The sequence below is a fragment of the Carassius carassius genome, chromosome 12, assembly GCF_963082965.1.
Source record: "Carassius carassius chromosome 12, fCarCar2.1, whole genome shotgun sequence".
In the NCBI taxonomy this organism is placed as follows: domain Eukaryota; kingdom Metazoa; phylum Chordata; class Actinopteri; order Cypriniformes; family Cyprinidae; genus Carassius; species Carassius carassius.
The window spans coordinates 21,079,905-21,102,256 of NC_081766.1; the positions used below are offsets into that span (position 1 = coordinate 21,079,905).

Sequence of the window (22,352 nt, forward strand, 5' to 3'; positions counted from 1 at the left end):
GTTTTGTGATTAACAGCAGATGTTACATTAACCTACTTTTTAAATGGCCAAATCAATAAATAAATATTCATGAGGTACTGATTTAAGTTTAATATTCTTGAAAGACACCATTCAAGAGACATGAATCTAGCACATGTAGGAAGTCAATCAATTATACAGTTTAACAGTCATAGTACAACAATCAACCAATCAGAGTAAAGTGTTCCAGGGAGTCATGTAATATGCAATGATACATGTGAGGTGACCTCAGACATTATTAATCCAAACGGAGCTGTCTAGGTGGAGAAAGATCTTACTGATAGCTCTTGAGCTCTGGATTTGTAGAGTCCATGTTCCTGAGGTGAGGGACGTCATTCAGATCGGACAGACTATAACCCAAGCCATGACAACAGAACCTCCCTGGACACGAAGCGTGAGAAAGAAGAAGGAACAATGCAACATGCTGCCCATAGCAACTTAAGCATACACACAATTAAGCTGTTGGTGCATTATTACACAGTGCTGTCCAGGCAACAGCGGCTCATTGAGACTGTGAGGGTCAAATCAAAGGGCTGCTATGGAGTGTTCTTCTCAGAAGAACTTCCTTTCCCACCTTTAGAGCACAAACTTTCTTCAATTTAACTGCTTTCACTTATTACTACCAACTATTTGGAAAAGAAAAGGCTCCAGTGCCTGTCAATCAGAGAGCTTGTGAAATCGCTGCATTTTTGAAACAGTGAGGAAAATGGCACAGATGCTGAAGATGAATCATACACCATGAAAAACAGGAAGATCAACACTGATCTCATCAGATATATTACACGTGCAGATCTGCCTGGCATGAACATGTCATTAAACTTACTTCTAGATAATGATCTGAATATATCTGGATCAAAAACAAAAATATCAGGTTGAGTAAAGGATTTGAGATTCTGATATACACAATTTTAATCAATATATACAAAGGATGCACAATATATCAGTACCATATTAGGTATAAGTTGATATTACCTTTTTTTATATTGGTCCATACTGCATACAGGTCATTTGATTATATTGTACATTCTCATTTACTCTATTTTTAAATATGGACACATTTATACATACATACATACATATACAATATATATAAATGTAAAAAACTACATGTAATCTTCAACAAATTTCTAATTGAAGATCATGTTTGATATTGCGATGCCTAAATTCACTTGTAGTATTTTTTTAAACTGAATTACTAAAACCAAGTTTTTATTTATTATTCTAGACAATTGTTTTTAGACATTTTAGTATATAATAATATAGATAATAATATAGAATAATATAGAATATATTAATAATAATGTGTGTTTTAATTTTATTTTTAGACAATTGATTTTGGACATTATAGTTTATTTATAATTTTTATAACAACATTTAATATCTAATAATAACAATAATAATAATAATAATTCTAATAATAATATTTGTATCATTATATCATATCATATTTTCTTAGCCTTGAGATATAGAGTAGAAAATAAATCAGCATCTTGGAGCTTCTGAAAACCAATCAAGAATCAACAAAGCACTGGTATAATTTCATTTCTGCTGCTGTTGAATCATTAACTTAAAAAATAAATTCTCTCCTAAGCTACACATACTTGCTCGCCTGACAAAGTTATTCAGGAAGAGTATCGATTATGCATCATTTATAAGCCACTTTGTGTCCAATTCTAGAGAATAAACATGAATCAAATTAAAAACAAAGACTCAAAGTGGACACAAATTATCCAACAACAGTTCCAAAACAACACTTAGCGCTACATACTTCACTTATGAGCACTGCTGCTAATTGTCATTTGAGATGCTTAATGCAACATTCATACACCAACCTGTATGCAACAAGACCTGAGCATAAGACCGGTCTATGTTTATCCATGTTTATATGACTCAGTGCTGGTCATTTGCGCAGAGCCTAAACATAGCTCAACATTCCTACTTGAGTCTTCCTGGACGTGCATGTTAGTCTTGTATTTGTTTTGTTGTATTCCACCAGTTGATGTGATGTAACAGTTTGTAAGCCCATAATGACACGTGGCTCTGAGAGTGTGGAAACATAGCAAACAAGTGGAGATTTAGAGGCACAAGTGTTTTCAATCCCTCCTCCTAAGAGAATTGTGCTGCATGCTATATAACCCCTCGATCAGAGCAAAATACATACTACACATACTATGGATTTTGAATGCATCTATGTGACAATGAAAATCCAATGCATCAATTACGTAATTTAACAACTGATTCTAATTAGCTCTATCAATGTCTGTAACATTCTAAGAAAGTCATCTGTTAGCATTTCCATTTATCTCAAGACCCCACCAAAGACTGAATATACCAAGACACTCGTATTACTATGAACGAGAGAAACAGCAATATGCAATATGATGCGATATGTGCCATTTTTCAAATAAAATATCAATTGTAAATTGGCAAAGTCATCACTGCAAATGCCATTAGAAGCTCCAGTTCCTTTAAAACAGAGATGCATGCTTGGGACCACACCTGCACATTGGCTTTACCAACTTGAAATATAAGCTTTTTAAAAGATATTTGAAGATTAGAAAGAACGTTTATGGGTCAGTCCATGTCAGATTATATTGCTGACTTGAAATGTCTTTTAAACGTGAATTTGGCAAGCAGCTTTCCCCGTGTTTCCCCATTCAAGAAGATAGGAGTTAGCATTGCATGGCCAAAATATGGCAGCCGAGTGAATTGACTTCCCTTGCCTTTGTGCACACTTAGTTCAGTACACTGTTTTTGAGCAAATCCCTAAATTTCATGTGAAATTACTTTGGAACCATGAGAAAATTACATTATGACAACACAAATGGCTGACTAGCACCACAAATGTTAGCAATACATGCTATTTGCAAAGAATATTATTTCATGGGATTATAATATAAAATTTTGAGACTGCCATCTGTGGAAAAAAAAATACATATATATTGTTCTGTCCCATAATTCCATTTTGTGTCTTGTTTTGGACTTCTTTGTTGTATTCAAAGTTCTATGGTTTCCTATTTCCCGTCCAAGTCTTGTAGTCTGTTTTTAGCTTCTTTGTTGATTAATTCAGTAATTCTTGTTTTCTTATTGTCCCCTGTATACTGTGAATAGTTTTTGTGTTTCTTTATACTTTGTTAGGTTGTCTTCCATAAAGATTAGTTTGTGTTCTCAGTTCAGGTTCATGTTTGCTTTGTGTTTTTGCTTTGATTTAGTACTCTTATCATTTTGTGTTTTTCTTTTATTTACCACAACTCAAACATTTATCTGCATTTGGATCCAGTCTCCCTGTCTTTGAGTTCACCTTCATCACATGTTCCTTTCAATATTCCTCTAAACGTTTGTGTCTTCAACATATTTTTGAATACAATTGGTAAGTGCACATAACAAGTACATCAACTTTATGACTGTATTCAACATTAATATTTTAGATTATTATTATTGTAAGCTGGAAAGTGTTTTAGGTGCTTGTTGTAACTGAATCTTCCATTGTCGTTATTTATACCCCTTACAGACCAGATGGTTCATCCAAAATATGCCTTTCGATCATATGAATCCTACTAGTCATAACCACAGCAAAACTCAAAGGCAGAATGGTATGAAAGGACATGATCACATTGATGGACTGACTAGCAGGTGCAGGAAATGGAATCTAGCCTCTATGGAGCACACTTGAGTCCTTTGAGACTCCCACATGGGCAGAGGCCATACATGTGAGTTTGATCACTCATTACTCTATTTGCCTGTACAGGAATACTTCTGCCAAACAAAATCTGCCAAAAAAAAACAAAAACAAATGTGGCTCATGCAAAACATTCCTTGTGTTTCTTGGAAGAAAGAAAATCAATGATAGTGAGTAAATAGTGACATAATTTTCATTTTTTGCTAAACTAACTTTTTAACCATGCTAATGTGTTTGCCTTCATTTTAGAAAAGCCAAATCTAAAAATAAGGCTTTTAGATTTTTAGCACATTAAAGAAATCAAATTTGGAAAAAAATGTCCAATACTATCCAGCACTTGACAGAACAAAAACAATCCAAAAACACACAGTCCAAGTTCAGCCAGAACTGAGCGACCTCAAACAGAACAAAGAAGGTGAGAGTGAAACCAGATCCTTTATCAACGTGTTCCCATGCGGAGGGCAAGCTCTGGCTCAAGATCAGTTTGCATTGCTGGCATTATCCCACTGCTCCATTTAAATAAATCTGCTTTGCTGTGAAAGAAACAAAGAGAAGGCAGAAAATGGGGTATCTGTTTCACTAACCCACAAGCCAACAACACCTGCACCAACAGCCCTGAATAACAAGTGCAATTCATCTAGACAAACGGAGTTCCTGATGAGCTGGAGGGGGAATTTGAAGTTGATGCAGACTTGTTCATGCATGTTTTTGCTTCTTACAGTAATTGTCAATCTGAATGTGAGGTAAACTGTTGCATCACAGAAAGCCAAATGTTCGGTGAGTTGTTAGAAGGGCACAGCTACTTGGAGTCTTGGCATGTTTCTGGCGTATCCATTGTTGCTATGGCAGGAGTGTTAGCAAAGAGCTTTGGAAAGATGGCGTGTGTTATTCTTGTGAAATACGTAAGTCTGGCAGACACATCATTGTTAGAGTATGGCCTCTAGGCTTTCTAGAAAACTTGCATGTCATTTACTGTAAGAGCAAGAAATTAAAAATAAATAAAACTTTTTAAAATTTCAAAATAAAAACGTAAAGGGGTACTACAAGAAACAGGATGTGATAATAAAATGGAAAAAAATAATTGGCTAGTTAGACCAGAAAGTTTTATTAATAACAAAATTACATCATTATAACAAAATAATATCATTATATATGATTGATGGCATGACACGTCACTAGCAACTATCATAAGCTCTGGTGTCTAGGCATCAGAATAGTCCTTGCTTTTAAAGTTGGCTTTAAATGGAAATTCCAATCACCTTTTTGCCCTAATTTGAACTTTTGTAATTGAAATGGCCTCTCAAACAAGAAAAAATGTGGGGAGTGACTTATAAATACTACATAAATATGCATAACGCAGAGGCAGTATGAAAAAAAAAATTGCATCTCAACTGGTCTAAGGACAATCAATTACAGATTGTTACATATTTTTATTGATTTTGCTTGCAAAAAAAAAAAGATATTTGTTAGAACGCACAACTTATGAATGGCCATCAATAGAGAAAGACTACTGTATGCAAGGAGTGTATGTTACTGCTGAAATTTCTCCAAAGAGTTTTGTGGTTGGACTATGATATCTGTCGTGTAGGTACTGAGTGTACTTCTGTGCACGTCTAAGGTCAGCTCACAGGGAGGGAAAAAGAGGAGAAAGAAACAGCGAAGAAAAGATCTCAAACCATTGGACTGTTGAACAAAAGTGCTGAACAAAAAATTTGAGGTCTGAAAAATGACTGCTCTCACACTTACATATGCTGCAGGATTGCAAATATGAACATGGGGTCGAGGGACCTATGAAAAGCTTGCATAACTCCAGACAGGAGGCTGATATACTACATAAGGAAAGCTCAGGAAATTACTTGAATTCTTGACATTAAACCACACTAGCACCACTATTTACTTTCTAAGGCCATTAGGGTGTAGTGCAGTGGTTCTCAACCAGTTTTACTTCAGGACCTTTCATTTCACATATAAGCAGCAACAAAAATTCACAAAAGCAACAAAAATTTTCTGAAAATTAAACATTGTAATATCACCATGAAATAGCCTATAAGGCTAGACTTTAGGCAAAATTACATTACATAGGATGAATAGGAAATGTTTATGTGTTGTTGATCTCTGCGGTCAAAAGCTCACTGCACAAAACACATTATGGTCATCATCGTATATTGTTATTGTTCTCATCAATAATGTAATAAAAAATAATTAAATTAAAATAATAAATTAAATTAAAAAAAAATTAAAACTGCTAATGGAAACATGAAAAAACAGTCCAAGATATTAACAATGCACCAATAATGTTTTTTAAAGATATAAGATCCATAAAGAATATGGTTGATATTATCCAATTTAAAGTTTTTGACTGCCTCACTGCAACCGTTTTGATATCAGAAAACTACCTAGTTAAAATTCACGGTATATATATATATATATATATATATATATATATATATATATATATATATATTCTCTGTCTGCAAATATCTGCTCAAAAATACATGTTTATAATGTGTTTAATAATAATATAGTTTCTCAGATACTATACTGTACTATATAATAATAGGCTACATACAAATCATGTGTGTGTCTATGACTACAAAATCATGTTCCCCAAGCTTGTGGTCCAGATTTGCAAGGAAAGGCAAGCTTAAGGCAACCAATCATCCTGTCCGGCTTTCTGTAGCCACAATGAGTTACTAGATTCTGGCAATGCTGTATTCCAGTTACTCTATGTGTATAAGTCGAAAAAAACAGCTTGGACCAGAGAAACGAAAATACTTCAGTCTCAGATCCTGGACGGGAAAGTATCCACCCTATAATTTTAAAACAGGGAGAATGCTTGGGCCGGACTCTGGACACTAGGGATGGGACGGTTCGCTGAAAAAAATTGAACCGTTCAGTTCTCCACACACGGTTCGACACGCGCTGGGACCACGGTTCAACTTAAATCTGACAAAGCATCTGTAATATGGTTTGCTTTAAATAACACATAAAACAAGCAGGGTTCAGCTAATTTATGTTTCTGTTGATGGATGGGCATTCTTGCTTCCCAGATATTACAACCCGAATTCCGGAAAAGTTGGGACGTTTTTTAAATTTTTATAAAATGAAAACTAAAAGACTTTCAAATCACATGAGCCAATATTTTATTCACAATAGAACATAGATAACATAGCAAATGTTTAAACTGAGAAAGTTTACAATTTTATGCACAAAATGAGCTCATTTCAATTTTGATTTCTGTTACAGGTCTCAAAATAGTTGGGACGGGGCATGTTTACCATGGTGTAGCATCTCCTTTTCTTTTCAAAACAGTTTGAAGACGTCTGGGCATTGAGGCTATGAGTTGCTGGAGTTTTGCTGTTGGAATTTGATCCCATTCTTGCCTTATATAGATTTCCAGCTGCTGAAGAGTTCGTGGTCGTCTTTGACGTATTTTTCGTTTAATGATGCACCAAATGTTCTCTATAGGTGAAAGATCTGGACTGCAGGCAGGTCAGGTTAGCACCCGGACTCTTCTACGACGAAGCCATGCTGTTGTTATAGCTGCAGTATGTGGTTTTGCATTGTCCTGCTGAAATAAACAAGGCCTTCCCTGAAATAGACGTTGTTTGGAGGGAAGCATATGTTGCTCTAAAACTTTTATATACCTTTCAGCATTCACAGAGCCTTCCAAAACATGCAAGCTGCCCATACCGTATGCACTTATGCACCCCCATACCATCAGAGATGCTGGCTTTTGAACTGAACGCTGATAACATGCTGGAAGGTCTCCCTCCTCTTTAGCCCGGAGGACACGGCGTCCGTGATTTCCAACAAGAATGTCAAATTTGGACTCGTCTGACCATAAAACACTATTCCACTTTGAAATAGTCCATTTTAAATGAGCCTTGGCCCACAGGCTTCCTGATGAAAAAAAAAAGTTTATACAGTCTGTGGTCATCACCCGGGAGCTGATAGCGTGCACCATAGACTGTATAAAGATATGGACGTAGTGTCCGTGACGTCACCCGTAGACTACTGAAGAGAGTTTTTGAAGCCTAAAGTGTGTAGAGCGGGCCGTCGCCATCTTGGCAGCGCGTCACCGCATGACTCTCCCGGACAATCAAAAATGGGCAAAAAGGCGGGAGCTAGTTGCTGTAGCCACGCCCACCTAGCGCGACGGCAATGTCAGCAGCGGCAATCTCCCTGTCACTCAAGTGGCCACGCCCTTAATTATGCAGAACTTTAAGTCTTAATATAATTTAAACGGATGAGTTATAAAAAAATTCACCCCCCTCACAGTTGTCATGAAGGGCAAAATGAGCTATTTAGACCAAAATCATTTTTTGAACCAGGCTATAAACATGTTTTTTCCTGCTGTAAAGTTGGGCATTTTAACATGGGGAGTCTATGGGACTGACTCCCTTTTGCAGCCAGCCTCAAGCGGCCAGTCGATGAATTGCAGTTTTAGTCACTTACTTATTGGCCTCACGAGAGAGAGCGGGAGGTTGGCGCTCGGCGTGCACGCACAGGTGAGACCTGAACAGCACACGCTGAAATCTGTGCTTAAACTAAACTCATTTAAGCTTTAACAGTTTAAACATTTTAAATGGCTGAACGCAGGCCTACTGTATCAGTGCACTGGATCAGTGCATTCTCTTTTCTCAAGGGGAAGTCAAGGCCTAATGGTTAGAGAGTTTGACTCCTAACCCTAGGGTTGATGGTTTGAGTCTCGGGCCAGCAATACCATGACTGAGGTGCCCTTGAGCAAGGCACTGAACCCCCAACTGCTCCCGGGCACCGCAGCATAAATGTCTGACCACTGCTCCGGGTGTGTGTTTAACAGAGGTGGGTAGAGTACCCATAAACTGTACTCAAGTAAAAGTAAAAGTACTTCTAGAAATATTTACTCAAGTAAAAGTAAAATTACTAGTCTTGAATAGTTACTTGAGTAAGAGTAAAAGAGTATCGGATAAAAAATCTACTCAAGTAGTTAGTTACTTGTTATTTTGGGTCATATATACTGAGCCTATTTTTATTTAGATATATAGATAAAATGTATGTAATGTATGTGTGTGTGTATAAATGTATATATTTCATCAGCCTTTACTCTAATTTATGTAATTTATTATAAAAGCTTGTCTGTTTACTTAAGTAACAGATATAGGTGTCATGCCATAACATATTTTTAATATGACTGACTTTATATTAAATGTGAATTTAACATTGAAAGTTAATGTGATATAAATATTGCTACTAATCTTTCATTGTTCAGAAAGAGAGCAAATAACATTTACATTATTAAAGATCATTTTCACTGACAGTCTAGATTTCAATCACTCTCAGAAACTCCCATTAAAATCACTGAAACTGTTAACACTGTGAAATCAATAACTTAATTAAAGATTCGTACACACATCTGCACTTTGTTGTTTCTGACGAGAGAATTCGCCAGAAAGAGGTATTCAGTCAGGAGCGAGTGAAGGAAGCACCGGCATTTTAGCGATGACTCATCGGAACACCTCTGATTGGCCAATGCTTTAATAAGCTCAAAAGAATCATGTGTGATTGGTTATAATGCGCAGCGCTGTATAAACGCATCTATCTCTGGCTCAGCGCCAGCAAGCGAACACAGATCTGAATTTAGCAGCTGATGATATGACTCGCTGAACGTACTCGCACCGGTATGATTGTATTAAAATTAATAAAATCTTAATTGGCTGTTTTTTGGCTTTTAGAAGCTGCATTCAACTTGACTCCCCTCTGTTATAAGCCACACACGTACAACAAACTAATTTCACAGTGGTATCGTGTACTGTAATCGAATATAGCCCAAGTTATTACCTGTTAAACAGTAGACAGCACATGCGGTGTTCATCTAATAAGGATCTCCATCGCTAGCAAATAATAGCCTTTGCAGATCTGCTTTCAATTCAGTGCAGTTCCATAGCCACGTTTTCAATGCTGCTGATGTTAAACGTTACAACTTCGTGTGAACCACTTCAGACGCTCAGCGCGCGCGGCAGGGAACTGAACGACTCATTCAAACTGATTCATGAACCAATTCACTCGTTTGCCAATTGGTTTGATCAAGCCTTTGAACAGAATTGACTAAAAAGAATGAATCATTCGCGAATGGGCATCGCTCATTGCTCAGAGAAAAGTAGACAGTGCGTTTGGAATAAAGCAGTTATAACATTTATTGCATTAAGATAAAGTAACGAGAGGAGCGTCGCCCACAGTAACGAAGTAAAAGTACAGATTTAGTAAGAGTATAAAGTACCCATCTTTAAATATACTCCGAAAAGTATTAGTTACCCCAAAAAATTACTCAAGTAAATGTAACGAAGTAAATGTAACTCGTTACTACCCACCTCTGGTGTTCAACGGTGTGTGTGCACTTTGGATGGGTTAAATGCAGAGCACAAATTATTTCACCATACTTGGCTGTATGTCACTTCACTTCACTTAAAGTGACAGTCTTTATTAATCAAACAACAAAGAAATCACTCACTGCTCTTGATTGAAAAGTTTTTGTAACTTTAATAAAGAATAATTATAATAATCAAGACTCCATAATCATCGGGAAGAAGGAGGCGGGAACCGGCGGACAATCGAAATGAAACTTTAATAATCAAAATAAACACAAAACACAAATTAAAACCAAAACATAAAATAAAGCCCAGGCCTGGTCCTCTCTCGTCCTTCACTGTCGTCGCACCTGTTTTATATCCTTCCATCTCCTCCGTGGGACTCGAGACCGGTGGGTCGAACAGGTGTCGTTCATCTCCAATCACTCCACCGGCCTCGCTCTGTTCCCACGTCTCTCGGCCCCGCCCCACTCGTCACATACCCCCATCGCCCCTCGCAGGCCGGGGGGTACCCACGAGACTGCACTCTACTCCCCCCCCTCCCTTCGGGGGGGACCGCTCACGGGGACCGCTCACGGGGACTTGCAGGAACCTGGGGGTAGGACAGACGAGGCGAGAGAAAAGGAGATGGAAGGAGGAGCGACAGAGACGAGAGAGGGGAGAGAGAAAAAAAAAACAAAAAAAAAATCTGGTTCCCAGACGCACTGCTGCTCGGCCCTCCACCAGCTGGGTGATCTCCTCCGCGGTGCCTGGCGGTGGCACTGGACAGCCCTCGGCGGACGGCACGACACCCCTCCGCCACCCGGTGGACGGCGACGGCTCCTCCGGTTTTGGGCAGCCAGCAGGAGCCCCCCCGTTCCCTGCTCCTCCGGATTCCTTCACGGAGGCAGCAGGCTCCGGCCCCCTGGCGAACGGCGCCGACTCCTCCGCTCCCTTACGGACGGCAGCCGCCCCTCCACATCACGGGCGGCCGGCAGAGAGCTCGCCCGTCCCCGGCAACTCACTCCAGCCCACCGCCTCGAGCGTCCATGGCGGCACACTCCATGGCGGGATCTTCAGCAGCGCGTCCCTTCTTCTCCCGGGCTTCGGCACCACTGTAATAATCAAGACTCCATAATCATCGGGAAGAAGGAGGCGGGAACCGGCGGACAATCGAAATGAAACTTTAATAATCAAAATAAACACAAAACAGCGCATCAGCCCCTCGCGGACGACTGATGCGCACAAATAAAAACCAAAACATAAAATAAAGCCCAGGCTTGGTCCTCTCTTGTCCTTCACTGTCGTCGCTCCTGTTTTATAACCTTCCATCTCCTCCGTGGGACTCGAGACCGGTGGGTCGAACAGGTGTAGTTCATCTCCAATCACTCCACCGGCCTCGCTCTGTTCCCACGTCTCTCGGCCCCGCCCCACTCGTCACAATAATCTTTAATTTATTCAGTCCAATAAGCAATGCTGTGTTACATTTGATTACTTTATTAAATTTCTTTATCTAAAACTGACGCATAATAATAACAAAAACCTGAAAATTACAGTTAATTTTATTTTTTATTTATTTTTTATCTTTACTCTATAGTATTTATTTGTGCTGTTGCTTGTAGTTAGAATAATCTTCTTCTTTTTTTCAAGTATAGTTTTTCCATAAACATAGCACATACTGAACCGTACCGAAACCGTGACTCTAAAACTGTGAAACCAACCAAACCGTGAAAAAGTTAAACCATTCAACCCCTAGTGGACATTATGCACACTATTTAGTATTCAGCACCATTCATCTCCAGTGTCCAGAGAAGCTGTTTTCCCCTGGGAAAAGCACAGTTGACAGTTGGCAACTAGAGGACAGAGGCTTTTGTGAGCAAACTTATGCAAAACCTGACGTACTGTTACTGTAAATCAGACCCACTCTGGGATGTTTCTCTGGCTCTGAAGGAGTCAGGACTAAACGGGGGCTGGAGGGCTGGCAGGCAGTACAGGGCGAGACTGGAACGTTCCACATTTCTTTTCCTCTTGGGACAGATGAAACACAATTCATGACCCCCACACAACACTGAAACAACACCACGCCTTGTTTATTATGCTGAACCGGGGTCCTAAAGCACTTTTATTATTGGCTTTGTGCAAAAAAAGGGGAAAAAAGAAATGATATCTATGATAAAAACAACAGCTGTTTCGTGACAGACACAAGCAGCTGCAAAATGCTACTGTACCTGACACAGCAACAATTCCATCGGCATGAGCACAACAGATATTTTCCAGAGCTGTTCATGTATCTCACTATCCAGCTACATCCCAAAGGACAGGAGAAGGCACAAATGTTGAAACTAGTTCTGTATAAGACACTATAAACATTTATGGCTAAAAGCTGTTCTACTCTCTTCTGTCTATCTTTTGTGTATGATTCTGACAAGTGCCAGTCATTAGTATCCAGTTTTACTATCAAGCTATCTTACAATGTCATTCAACACTTGTAGTTGGACCTGCTGTGATACTAAATCAGAGCTATAAAAATGTCTCTGCTGCTTTGTTTGTCTGAGCTTTAACTCTGAACTCAGCAATTAGGGAGCTCATCAGGACATCTCAGCATTTACATTACATTTATCCGATGCGACTTACAATTGCTATATATGTCAGAGGTCAAGTGTCTTGCTCAGGGACACATTGGTGCCTCACAGTGGATTCGAACCCAGGTCTCTCACACCAAAGGCATGTGTCTTATCCACTGCGCCAACACCACTCAGCAAGACTAATAAAGAATTCCTCCACAGAACTACATGAGCGCTGTATTATACAAACATGATCTCAAAACTCAAATTTACACAATTCACATATTATATACAACAAGAGTTCCCAAGGGCCAATGCTGTGTGATGAACCGAGTCATGGAATCCAAACAAAAGAGTTTTATTGACTAAACTGTCCAAGTGTGAAATAGCCTATATACACCAAACACAATTATTGGCTTAACAATACAAAAATAAAACGCACAACTGCCATAACGGTTCTATCCATGACATATTACATCATAACATCTAAAGAAAATGCCTAAACAATTGCCAACCTATCAGTGTAAAACAAAACACACTGGTGGCTACATTACAACGTGGTGCAAAATAACATGGCTGAACAAAGCACAGTGTGTCTGACCCCTATACAGGTGTCTGCGCCGCAAAGTGTACATCAATGAGACTATTACAGTAAGGCCAAGAAACACTGCAATATGGTCATCTAATGTCCAAAAAGAAAATGGATTGCTAAACTGACCAGAACAAGATCTGCATCAAGTAGTTTCTCAGACATACCTGTGCCATGTCTCTGTGGGCACAGCCTCTGTTTGGCATCCTAACAGTCACTGTCCTCAGAAAGTCCTGAGTTCAGCCAGACTGGTTCCCAGAGTCCATTCATCGCCCTGACTGCTCCTCAAGCACTGAGACTTACAGAGCCCTCACTCCACAGCCTGTGGCTCAAACTGTGACACGAAAACAAAGGAGGAGGAAGCCCATCCCAGAACACGGAGTGAAAAAGGGGGGGGGGGGGGCGAAACAAGAGAAAATGGCCAGTCAGAAAAGCCTGATGCCGCTAAGAAATTGAGGTTTTCTGAATAAAGAGAGGGAGAGAAAGAACCAATCACAGGGTTCTTTTCGCCCAGAGGATGCTAATCATTTCTCAGTGCAGTCTGACAGGTAAAGTCGGTGCGCTCCTTTTATTTTCATAGCAGTGTGTTTTCATGGCAGCGTATCCTTGTGAGATTTCTGCAAACAAGTGTTTTAAAGAGATAAAACTTGCAGAACAGGTGGACAATAGTGGAAGGAATATAAAACGCATTCTTTCAGGTAAAGTGTTTTGAAAAATAAACTGTTGTATTGATGTTTTAGTCTTATTAGGTTACCTGACAGCCCATTAATGTACAAGTATCCTTTCACTGACACCAGACCTTTGGTATTATCATTAATATTACTAAACATTACTGGCCATTTTTACAATGATTTACTTTTAAACTAAAATCAAACTAGTCGAGGCTCCCTTTACTTCTCCCTTTAAAGTATGCGTTAACCAGAAATTGCACCTAGAAGTTGTGTATTTCTGAGTGAAACTAAATTAAATGAGAAAAAACAGAGGATGGGGCATGATTTTTGTGCACATCTACACCAACTCTTGTTCGCAGCAGACTCAGAGTTTAATATTTTAAGGATGTTCTGCTCAAACTGACATCATCAGAAATCACCATTCCATAGAGAAAGCAGATTTTGACTAAAGATTACAAAGACAAATCATTTTTCCCCCTGAGGATTAACTTGCAAAGTCAATTCAAAACAGAATTGACCGTTGAGTGTTTCGAAACAAAACACAGCAGTGACTTTCCTGAATAAATGTGTTTTTGAACAAACTGGTTGAGTGAATAATTCAATGACTCACTCATAATGACATGTAAGTAATTTTTCCTGAACTAATTTGTTTTTTAAATGATCAGTTATTCAATGACTCACTCATAAAAACATTTACGTTTTATTAATCAGCATTTTTAAATGAATCTTTTGAGTAAATGATTCATTAATAATATAATCTGCAGAAAGATTCCCAACACTGAAAAATTCCCACCACTAATTCACAGACTGACAGTAATCCAGTAATCCTGTATTGCAATGTCTGATTTCTAGGTTTAACAAAATTTAAATCGTTCCAAGTACCCCCCAGGCTGATAATCACTGAACAATTGTAAGCGGAAGGAAGCATCAACTCCCATTTAAAAGTCCAATCATATTCATTTGATAAGGACTCAACAAAGTCATGATCCACAGGTCAACATTCATAAATGAAGTCTATATAGTCCACCTGAGCAGGTTTTAGTGCTTTGAGGCAAGACGAAATAAAGAAACAGCTTGCCCGTACAAATCTGGCACACCTCCTGCAGCTCTTTGCCTGCGGCAAACACCTCTAAAGAAGAAGAGCGTGCGTGAGAAGTTGCTTTATTCTAAGAGGAGAGGGAATGAAAAGAAAAGCAAGCTCTTCCAGATCTCTTTGTTTAGGCCATAACGAATACCCCCTGAATCAGTCGCTCTCTCTCTTTCTCCCTCTCCCTCTGTCTCACCTAGTATGAAGCACAAATCATGCACTAAATACTATACATATTATAGATATAATGAATGCAACCACCAAATGAAAGGCCATTGTTCCCGCCAGACATGTGACTTTTATTACTGTGAGTGATCAAAATCAGTTATTCAGTGATGGGCGGGTTGAGGGGGAGCGAGCACAGAGGGAAGTTGTCAGTCAGGAGTTGAAAGAGGTCACAATGCAAGCGGGGTGGTACATGATAATGAGGAGCTCTTACCGATGCTTGACTGATTAACGGACCACGTAAAAATGAGTTGCACTTCAAAAGCACAGACAATACTCTGTCATTCCAGCTAATCCACAGAGGAAAGATCCGAAGCACAGAAACAATACAAGTACTGCCAACTCTCTTTAGCTCCTCTTTTCACATCTCTGTGGTTCCCAGACATTTTTAGTGAGCGCAGTAGTGTTTAATCCATTGTCTAAAGTCGTCTAAGGAGAGTAATAATGGAGCATGTATCCAGAGAACTTTACCCAGGGTGAAGTTTACCCTGGCAGTTCGGTACTATCATCCGCTCACCACATGAGAGTTCGCCGCAGCCAATGTAGCAGTCTAAAGCCAAGCCTGAGGTTCAGCACTGGGTCATGAACATTGTGAAAGGTTCTTCCTCCAGTCCACAAACAAGAAGGGCAATGCTTGCTTGGATTTCAGAAGATTATGTGTTATTATTAGAAATAATGTAGCCGTTTATGACTGATGCTGCATTATTAGCATGTTTGTGGCATTATAACTCATGCCTGTAGCTTGCATCGCCTGTAAGGGCACAACCCTTCAAAGCATACTTTACAGGAGCATGTGACCAGAAATCCAAGAATATAACTTCAGGCTAACTGAATATAATGGTGCACCATTTAAAGCATGCAAATACTTTGTAATGCATACATTATATATAACCCTGATTTTCATAAGTCCCAACTGAGAGCAAACGGTGCAGATGGAATCATTGGACTGATATACAAATATACAGACATGCATTTGTACCAAGTTAAAGGTATAGTGTCTACATCTTATACACTCCTTTATTGTGGGAGACACCTGTAATACTCAAAAGGCTAAACGCTAAACACCCAGAAGAGGATTTAAGTGACACAGCTGACTTTATTTCTGTAAAATAGGTACAAGCTGAGACATGAAGAGCTGAGCTGGAAAAGCATGAAATTCTACCAGTATTTCATATTCTGCAAAAAAAACTTTCATTAAAGGCAACTGTTATTAACTTCACTAGGTTGCATAATTAGTTCTATTTAGTATAAAACACTTTTTTGTTGTATTTAAATGACAGTTTAAAATACATAAATATATAAATATATATATAATATTATAATTAGAATGTGATTCTTATACTTTACTGAATTTAAAACGTACTTTTGATATTTGTATTTGTATGCACTGCAAATATATATATATATATATATATATATATATATATATATATATTGTTTGTAAATATGCCAAACAATTCTGTTATATTCTTTATATTCACCAAAGAATCCTGGGGGAAAAAAATCATGGTTTCAACAAAGACATTTAACAGCAACAGTATTTTATCATTTATAATAATAATAAATAAAAGTGTTTGAGCACCCAAACAGCATATTAGTGAATAATAATGATTTCTGAAAAATCTTGTGTCGTGAGTAATGGATGCAAAAAAATCAGCTTTGCCATCACTAGAATAAAATACATTTTAAAATACTTTTTAAACTGTAATAATATTTCCTAATAATACGGTTTTACTGCATTTTTTGTCAAATAAATGCAACCTTGCTGAGCATAATAGACTTCTTTCATAAACATAAAAAAAATCACACCGATCCCAAACTTGTGAACAGCAGTGTTTCAGCAATCTTGTAGAAGTGCTTTTCTTCACAAAGCTTTATTGGTGTTTAGATGAAACCTCATTCCAAAGAAAATTCTGAGGTACAGCCAAAGCAAGTCCAGATGTTCCAAAAGGCACTATTGGCTCAATGATCAACAACTGAAAGCTACATAAATCACCCCGACAGTGACTGAAAGGTTGTGCCTCACACTCTCAGTGTCAATAAGCAGATCTGTAAGAGAAGCACAGTGAGGCCAAGATCTCTTTGTGGGATCTAAAGTTCAGTATGGAGAATGTAGTAAAGGTGAAGCAGTCAACCATATCAAGAGCTCTGCCAATAAATGAGGGTGGCACAATAGATGCCATCACTCAAACAAGTCAAATAGACTATAGAACCACATACTACAACAGAGCACTCAATCAAAGATTTTATGGTTAAATGGCACAAAAATTAAATCTATATGTGTTGCACAAATCTAACACAAATCTGCACTTCACACAGCAACAAGAAGTGTGGCAAATCCTACACCACTAAACCAACCAGAAGAACAGCAAATCTGCTGGGATAAATGGGTCAAATTCTTATCCCAACATACTTAACCCTATAATGCCTACTGTATCACATTTGATATACAAATTTATAATGCATTTCCATTATAAACATGATCAAACTTTGCTGTACCTGTTGTACATTACATATTGTATTTTTCCCCCAGCAGTAAAAACTACCCAGCTGATAATAAAACTAAGCATTTAAATATGAACTTATAACAACAAATAATTAGGAGATATAGCATGACAACTAATATTTATATGTACACAATTATGATGTAAAAGAATCCCATCTTACATTTTGCCATATAAAAACATCATCTGCACCAAATTGCATATTTTGTCCAATTTGGGTCTCTGAATAACATTGAGGTGTTTATATATATATTTACAAATATTTAGTCAATTTAAAGAATAACTCTGGAGAGGATGAAGGGTTCTAATAATTTTCATGACTCTAAACAAGGTTTCCTTATGCTATGGTGCAAGATGCCTGTAATCCAGTCTGAATTCACCCAAAGCTATCCAAATGGGTGGAATTTACAGGCTATGATTATACGCATCAAGTTCCGTCTTATTTTGCAGAACATAACTTGAACAAAACATATTTATGCCAATTATAATAACACTTCTGCAGGATGGTTTAACCTGACCCCTAACCTCAACATAATCACAAAAAATACATAATTAGTCACTACAAAATCATGTCAAGGCAAAAACTAACAAGCCCCTGCAAACAAGCATTCAGAATGACTGTATGAACCTCCTATTAATATGTATTTCCCAATGAATGAAAAATATTATGCAATTATATTAGGTAACATTTCAATAAAACAAGTAAGGAAGTGAACAAATTGTTCTACAGGAATCAACAACTACTGCTGGTAAACTATCAGGACTAATCATTGCATTAAATAAGAGACAACACTGCCTAAAACCACAATGAATAAACCAACATCATTTTCTGGCCTGTTCATACCTGATCAGCACAATACAACACATTGCAAATATTGTTCATGGTATCAGGCGAGTGCACCAATCATCTGCAGACACTAGACTTCAATGCATTGCACAAGTCCTTAGCAACGTCCGACAAGTTAAGGCACAGCCTCTACAGGGGTTAAGGCAGATAAGCTGCTGGCAGCAAGTGAGGAGAAGCACAGTATGTCCTGATGGTGCATGCTTGCTCCTCAATGATGATTACATCAAACCCTTTGGCTGAAAGACGCTTAGTGGGATTAAATTCAGATGAATGGATCCTTATATTAAATGGAAAATGACAGATCTAAGAGTTTTAGATAATACGCTCTCATTGCATCAGTGGTTAAACAATCTAGATGAACTGAATGGGAATTATGGCAACAATTTACTCCATATGGTTTGGCTACAGTGTGAATTATGTGTGTTTTTCTGTAGAGTTCAATCATGCTCATCAAACTCAAAAGAAAGACTAAGCTTACCTGGGGAAGAACAGGCGACGGTCTTAATCTCTGGAGACAAACAAAAAGGAAACATATACAAGAACGATTCAATGTGTGTGTTATAATACAGTACCAACATTTCTGTACAAACCAGGGAACTGGTACAACATTATTGCAACAATCATAAAATATGTTTAATTAAACAAACAAGATTTTCTTCAATACACACCTTTAATATTATGACTTCTTTTGAGGAAAAACAGGTATATTGTAATGAAATTAGTACTAAAGCCTTCTATATTTAAAAGTAATGTTACCAAATAAACATGAAAGAGAAAAATGTAAACAATGGTGCTTGTTAAAAGCTACTGGTTCTTGTGCATTTTTTTTTTTATCATGAACGTCTTTATAAATAAATGCCTTTGTTTGATCTACTAGCCATCCATATGGTGCTCTACCAAGTTAAAAAGCTCCTGCTGAGCTTCAATGTCAGTGTTCATTCTTTAACCAATCAAAACCAGTTCAAGGTTGTGCTGTGACCTCCGACCTGAGACTCGTTTCATTACAAAGCTGCGTACACCTTTTATATCATCTTTTATTAAACCAGATTAAGTTGTCAGATTTCAGCCATTTTTAACCATTAACACATCAGGAAGACTCACATGAATACTGAAGGTCTTTGAAATGATAATGTCTACCAAAAAATACTAATTATACAAACTACAGTCTTTTATTCCCTAAATAGTTCAAGAAACCACTTTGTTGCTGATGTTTGGGCATGCAGAGGCTAGCTACACCTTGATTACAATAAAAGATGCTAAACCCCAGATAAACCCCTTAAAGGTCATAAACCTTGAGAAGTTGTTGTGATTTACAGCTGCTACACTCATGGAAAGCTTCAAATGGCAGCAGTTCAAAAAAGGATAGCACATGGATGCAGCCAGCAAGCCATTAAAGATGTTTCAGTGATGGAGATTTCACACCTTTCAACTGCATCATACTATAATATGACTGGGGTATAAAAGGGGTGTGATTGAGGGGAAGGGTTGGGTAGTTAAATACTGATGAGCTTAACTGACCGCCCCCCCCCCCCAAAAAAAAAACAATTTAATTAATGAAACTGTCAATGATATAAGAAAAATAAACTTGATTCAAACAGAAATATATATATATATATATATATATATATATATATATATATATATATATATATATATATATATAAAGAAGTCACTTAATTTAATCTTATTTATTATTATTATTTTTGGAAAACAAGACAAAACAAGTAACAAATGTATTTTTGCAGTGAACATTTATGTTGAATATATATATTCTTTATTATGAAGCGTTTAAATGTTGTTTATTTCTTAATTGTATTGTATTTTCAAATGCAACATGCCTTACCTGACACAACTTTACTACCGTCCAACAAAATATGTAGGCAGAGAGAGAGAACTTGGCTCTCATGTACCGCTCCGGTAAGCAGGCGAGATGCATCTGCACCTCATCCAGTCCTCCGTCTTCAGAGCGCTCCAGCTCCGAGCCCAGCGTCCCAGGACCGTTCCCAGCGCCTGCCTCTTCCATGTTAACAAGGATTTTCAAGTTTTAAAGTCCTTTAGAACAGTCAAAGCGTTCTGGCTGTGCCTGTCTGCTTCATGTTGGCTGTTATTAAGTCAGCTGAATGTCACAGAAGGCAAAGGCTCTTGAACATTAGTGAGTGCTCAACCGCGGGTGAGAGTGCAATGTTTACTTCACCGCTGTCAGTAGTTTGCACAAATTTTCTAGCTCCGCGAAACAAGAGATTTACTTGTGACGCGGCGATGCATAAAAACAGTGCAGAAGCGTCTGTGGTGTGGTATACCGGTAATTAATTCAAGCGTCCCACGTTGTTTGTCGGTGACAGTCAGGGGGAAATGAGTGAGAGTTTCAGATAAAATTTCCACTCCATTGACATTTGCATTATACGGTAAACGAGAGACGCGACAAACAAGAAAGCGCCCACCAAGCAGCCCCAATACACTGCAAGCGCTCGAGCGTCTATCAAGAGTAACGTTAGTGGATAGAATTCTGACGTAAACGCCCATTGGACCAATCAAAGGCTTTGTTTTCGCATGCAGCGCCACGCGCCAAACTGGAAGGCTCATATTAAAATCAATGAAACCATCTATGCGCGTTCATGTGCACTGTAAACAACTTAAGTATAGATGCATTTGTAAATTGAAGTCAACTGCATATTATAAGCTTTTTTTTTTCAATAATAGATCATTTATTACTGTCAAGAAATGCAGTATTCAGCTTTACATACCCAAGGACTCTCATACAGACACAGACCACCAATCAAAGATTATAAAACAATATTAGTATAACATTATTAAATTAAGAACAAAACAAAAAAGCATTATCTTAAAGGAATAGTTAACTTGAATATGAAAATTTGCTGAACATGTATTCACCATCAAGCTATTCAACATGTAGCTACATGAGTTTCTTCATCTGAATAGATTTGGAGAAATTTATCATTACATCACTTGCTCACAAATGAATCCCTTACAGTGAATAGGTGCCACCAGATTGATTGAGAGCCAAAGCAGCTGCTAATAACATCACAGTAACCCTTATGTACAAGACTGCAGTTAATAAATCAGCAGCTTGTAGAGCACAAAGCTGAGTTTGCAAAAAAAAAGTAAATCCATCAAGGAGTTTTAACTTGTAACAAAATGTTTTTTTGGTGAACTATTTCTTAATCTCACATGTCATATGTACCACCTAAAGTATCTTCACAGACCCCTGGTTGAAATCCCTGGGCATAAAAAAAAAAAAAAAAGTACACTCTTTATTGTACTATATTAAGATTATTGTAATGCATTTAGAGAAAAAGTGGCAAGTCATTTTCTACCCAGATGTATTGACAGACTTATTGATGTGATTTTGTCTTAAAGCACAGCCGGCGCCAAGCCTGATACAGGGCTCTGTTCAGTCACTCTGTTGTTTGCTTAGCTTTTGTTCAGTCAATTAAGCAATGTCTGAGCTATAGTCAATACATACAGTGCTGACACCTCAGCTTTGAATCAGCCCACATCCGAGTGTGAAATCAACCATTGGTACACCATAAATACAAAAACAATGTCATTTAAATGCATATGGATTTATAAATAGGTTTTTATTAATACTCAGTGACAAAAGCAAGAACATCAATATATTGCACAGAACTACGATAATTGTCAGCTGCCCTGTCTTGAAAAGAATATAATGGCACTAAGAGGTGACTTAAAGTAACCTTCCTAATACACCACTCCAACAAAATCTGCACTTTACAAAGTTTATATAGCCTACAAATTCATGCAACACATTCGTTTAGCAATATAGTCATTCATATTATTAGGATATTGTCAGTGGTTCA

At 37.9% G+C, this 22,352-nt stretch overlaps 1 protein-coding gene across 1 annotated transcript in view; it reads right to left on the reverse strand.

Moving 5' to 3' along the window:
- Positions 1-20,945, reverse strand: part of LOC132154348 (uncharacterized) — a 37,982-nt gene extending 17,037 nt beyond the window's left edge. Inside the window, exons 1-2 of the mRNA XM_059562886.1 lie at positions 20,357-20,945; positions 18,992-19,021 (exon numbers count right to left, since the gene is read on the reverse strand). Of these exons, the coding sequence (XP_059418869.1) occupies positions 18,992-19,021; positions 20,357-20,536 (210 nt within the window). The 5' untranslated portion in view covers positions 20,537-20,945. The remainder of the gene's footprint in view (positions 1-18,991; positions 19,022-20,356) is intronic.
- Between the last annotated feature and the right edge of the window lie 1,407 nt (positions 20,946-22,352).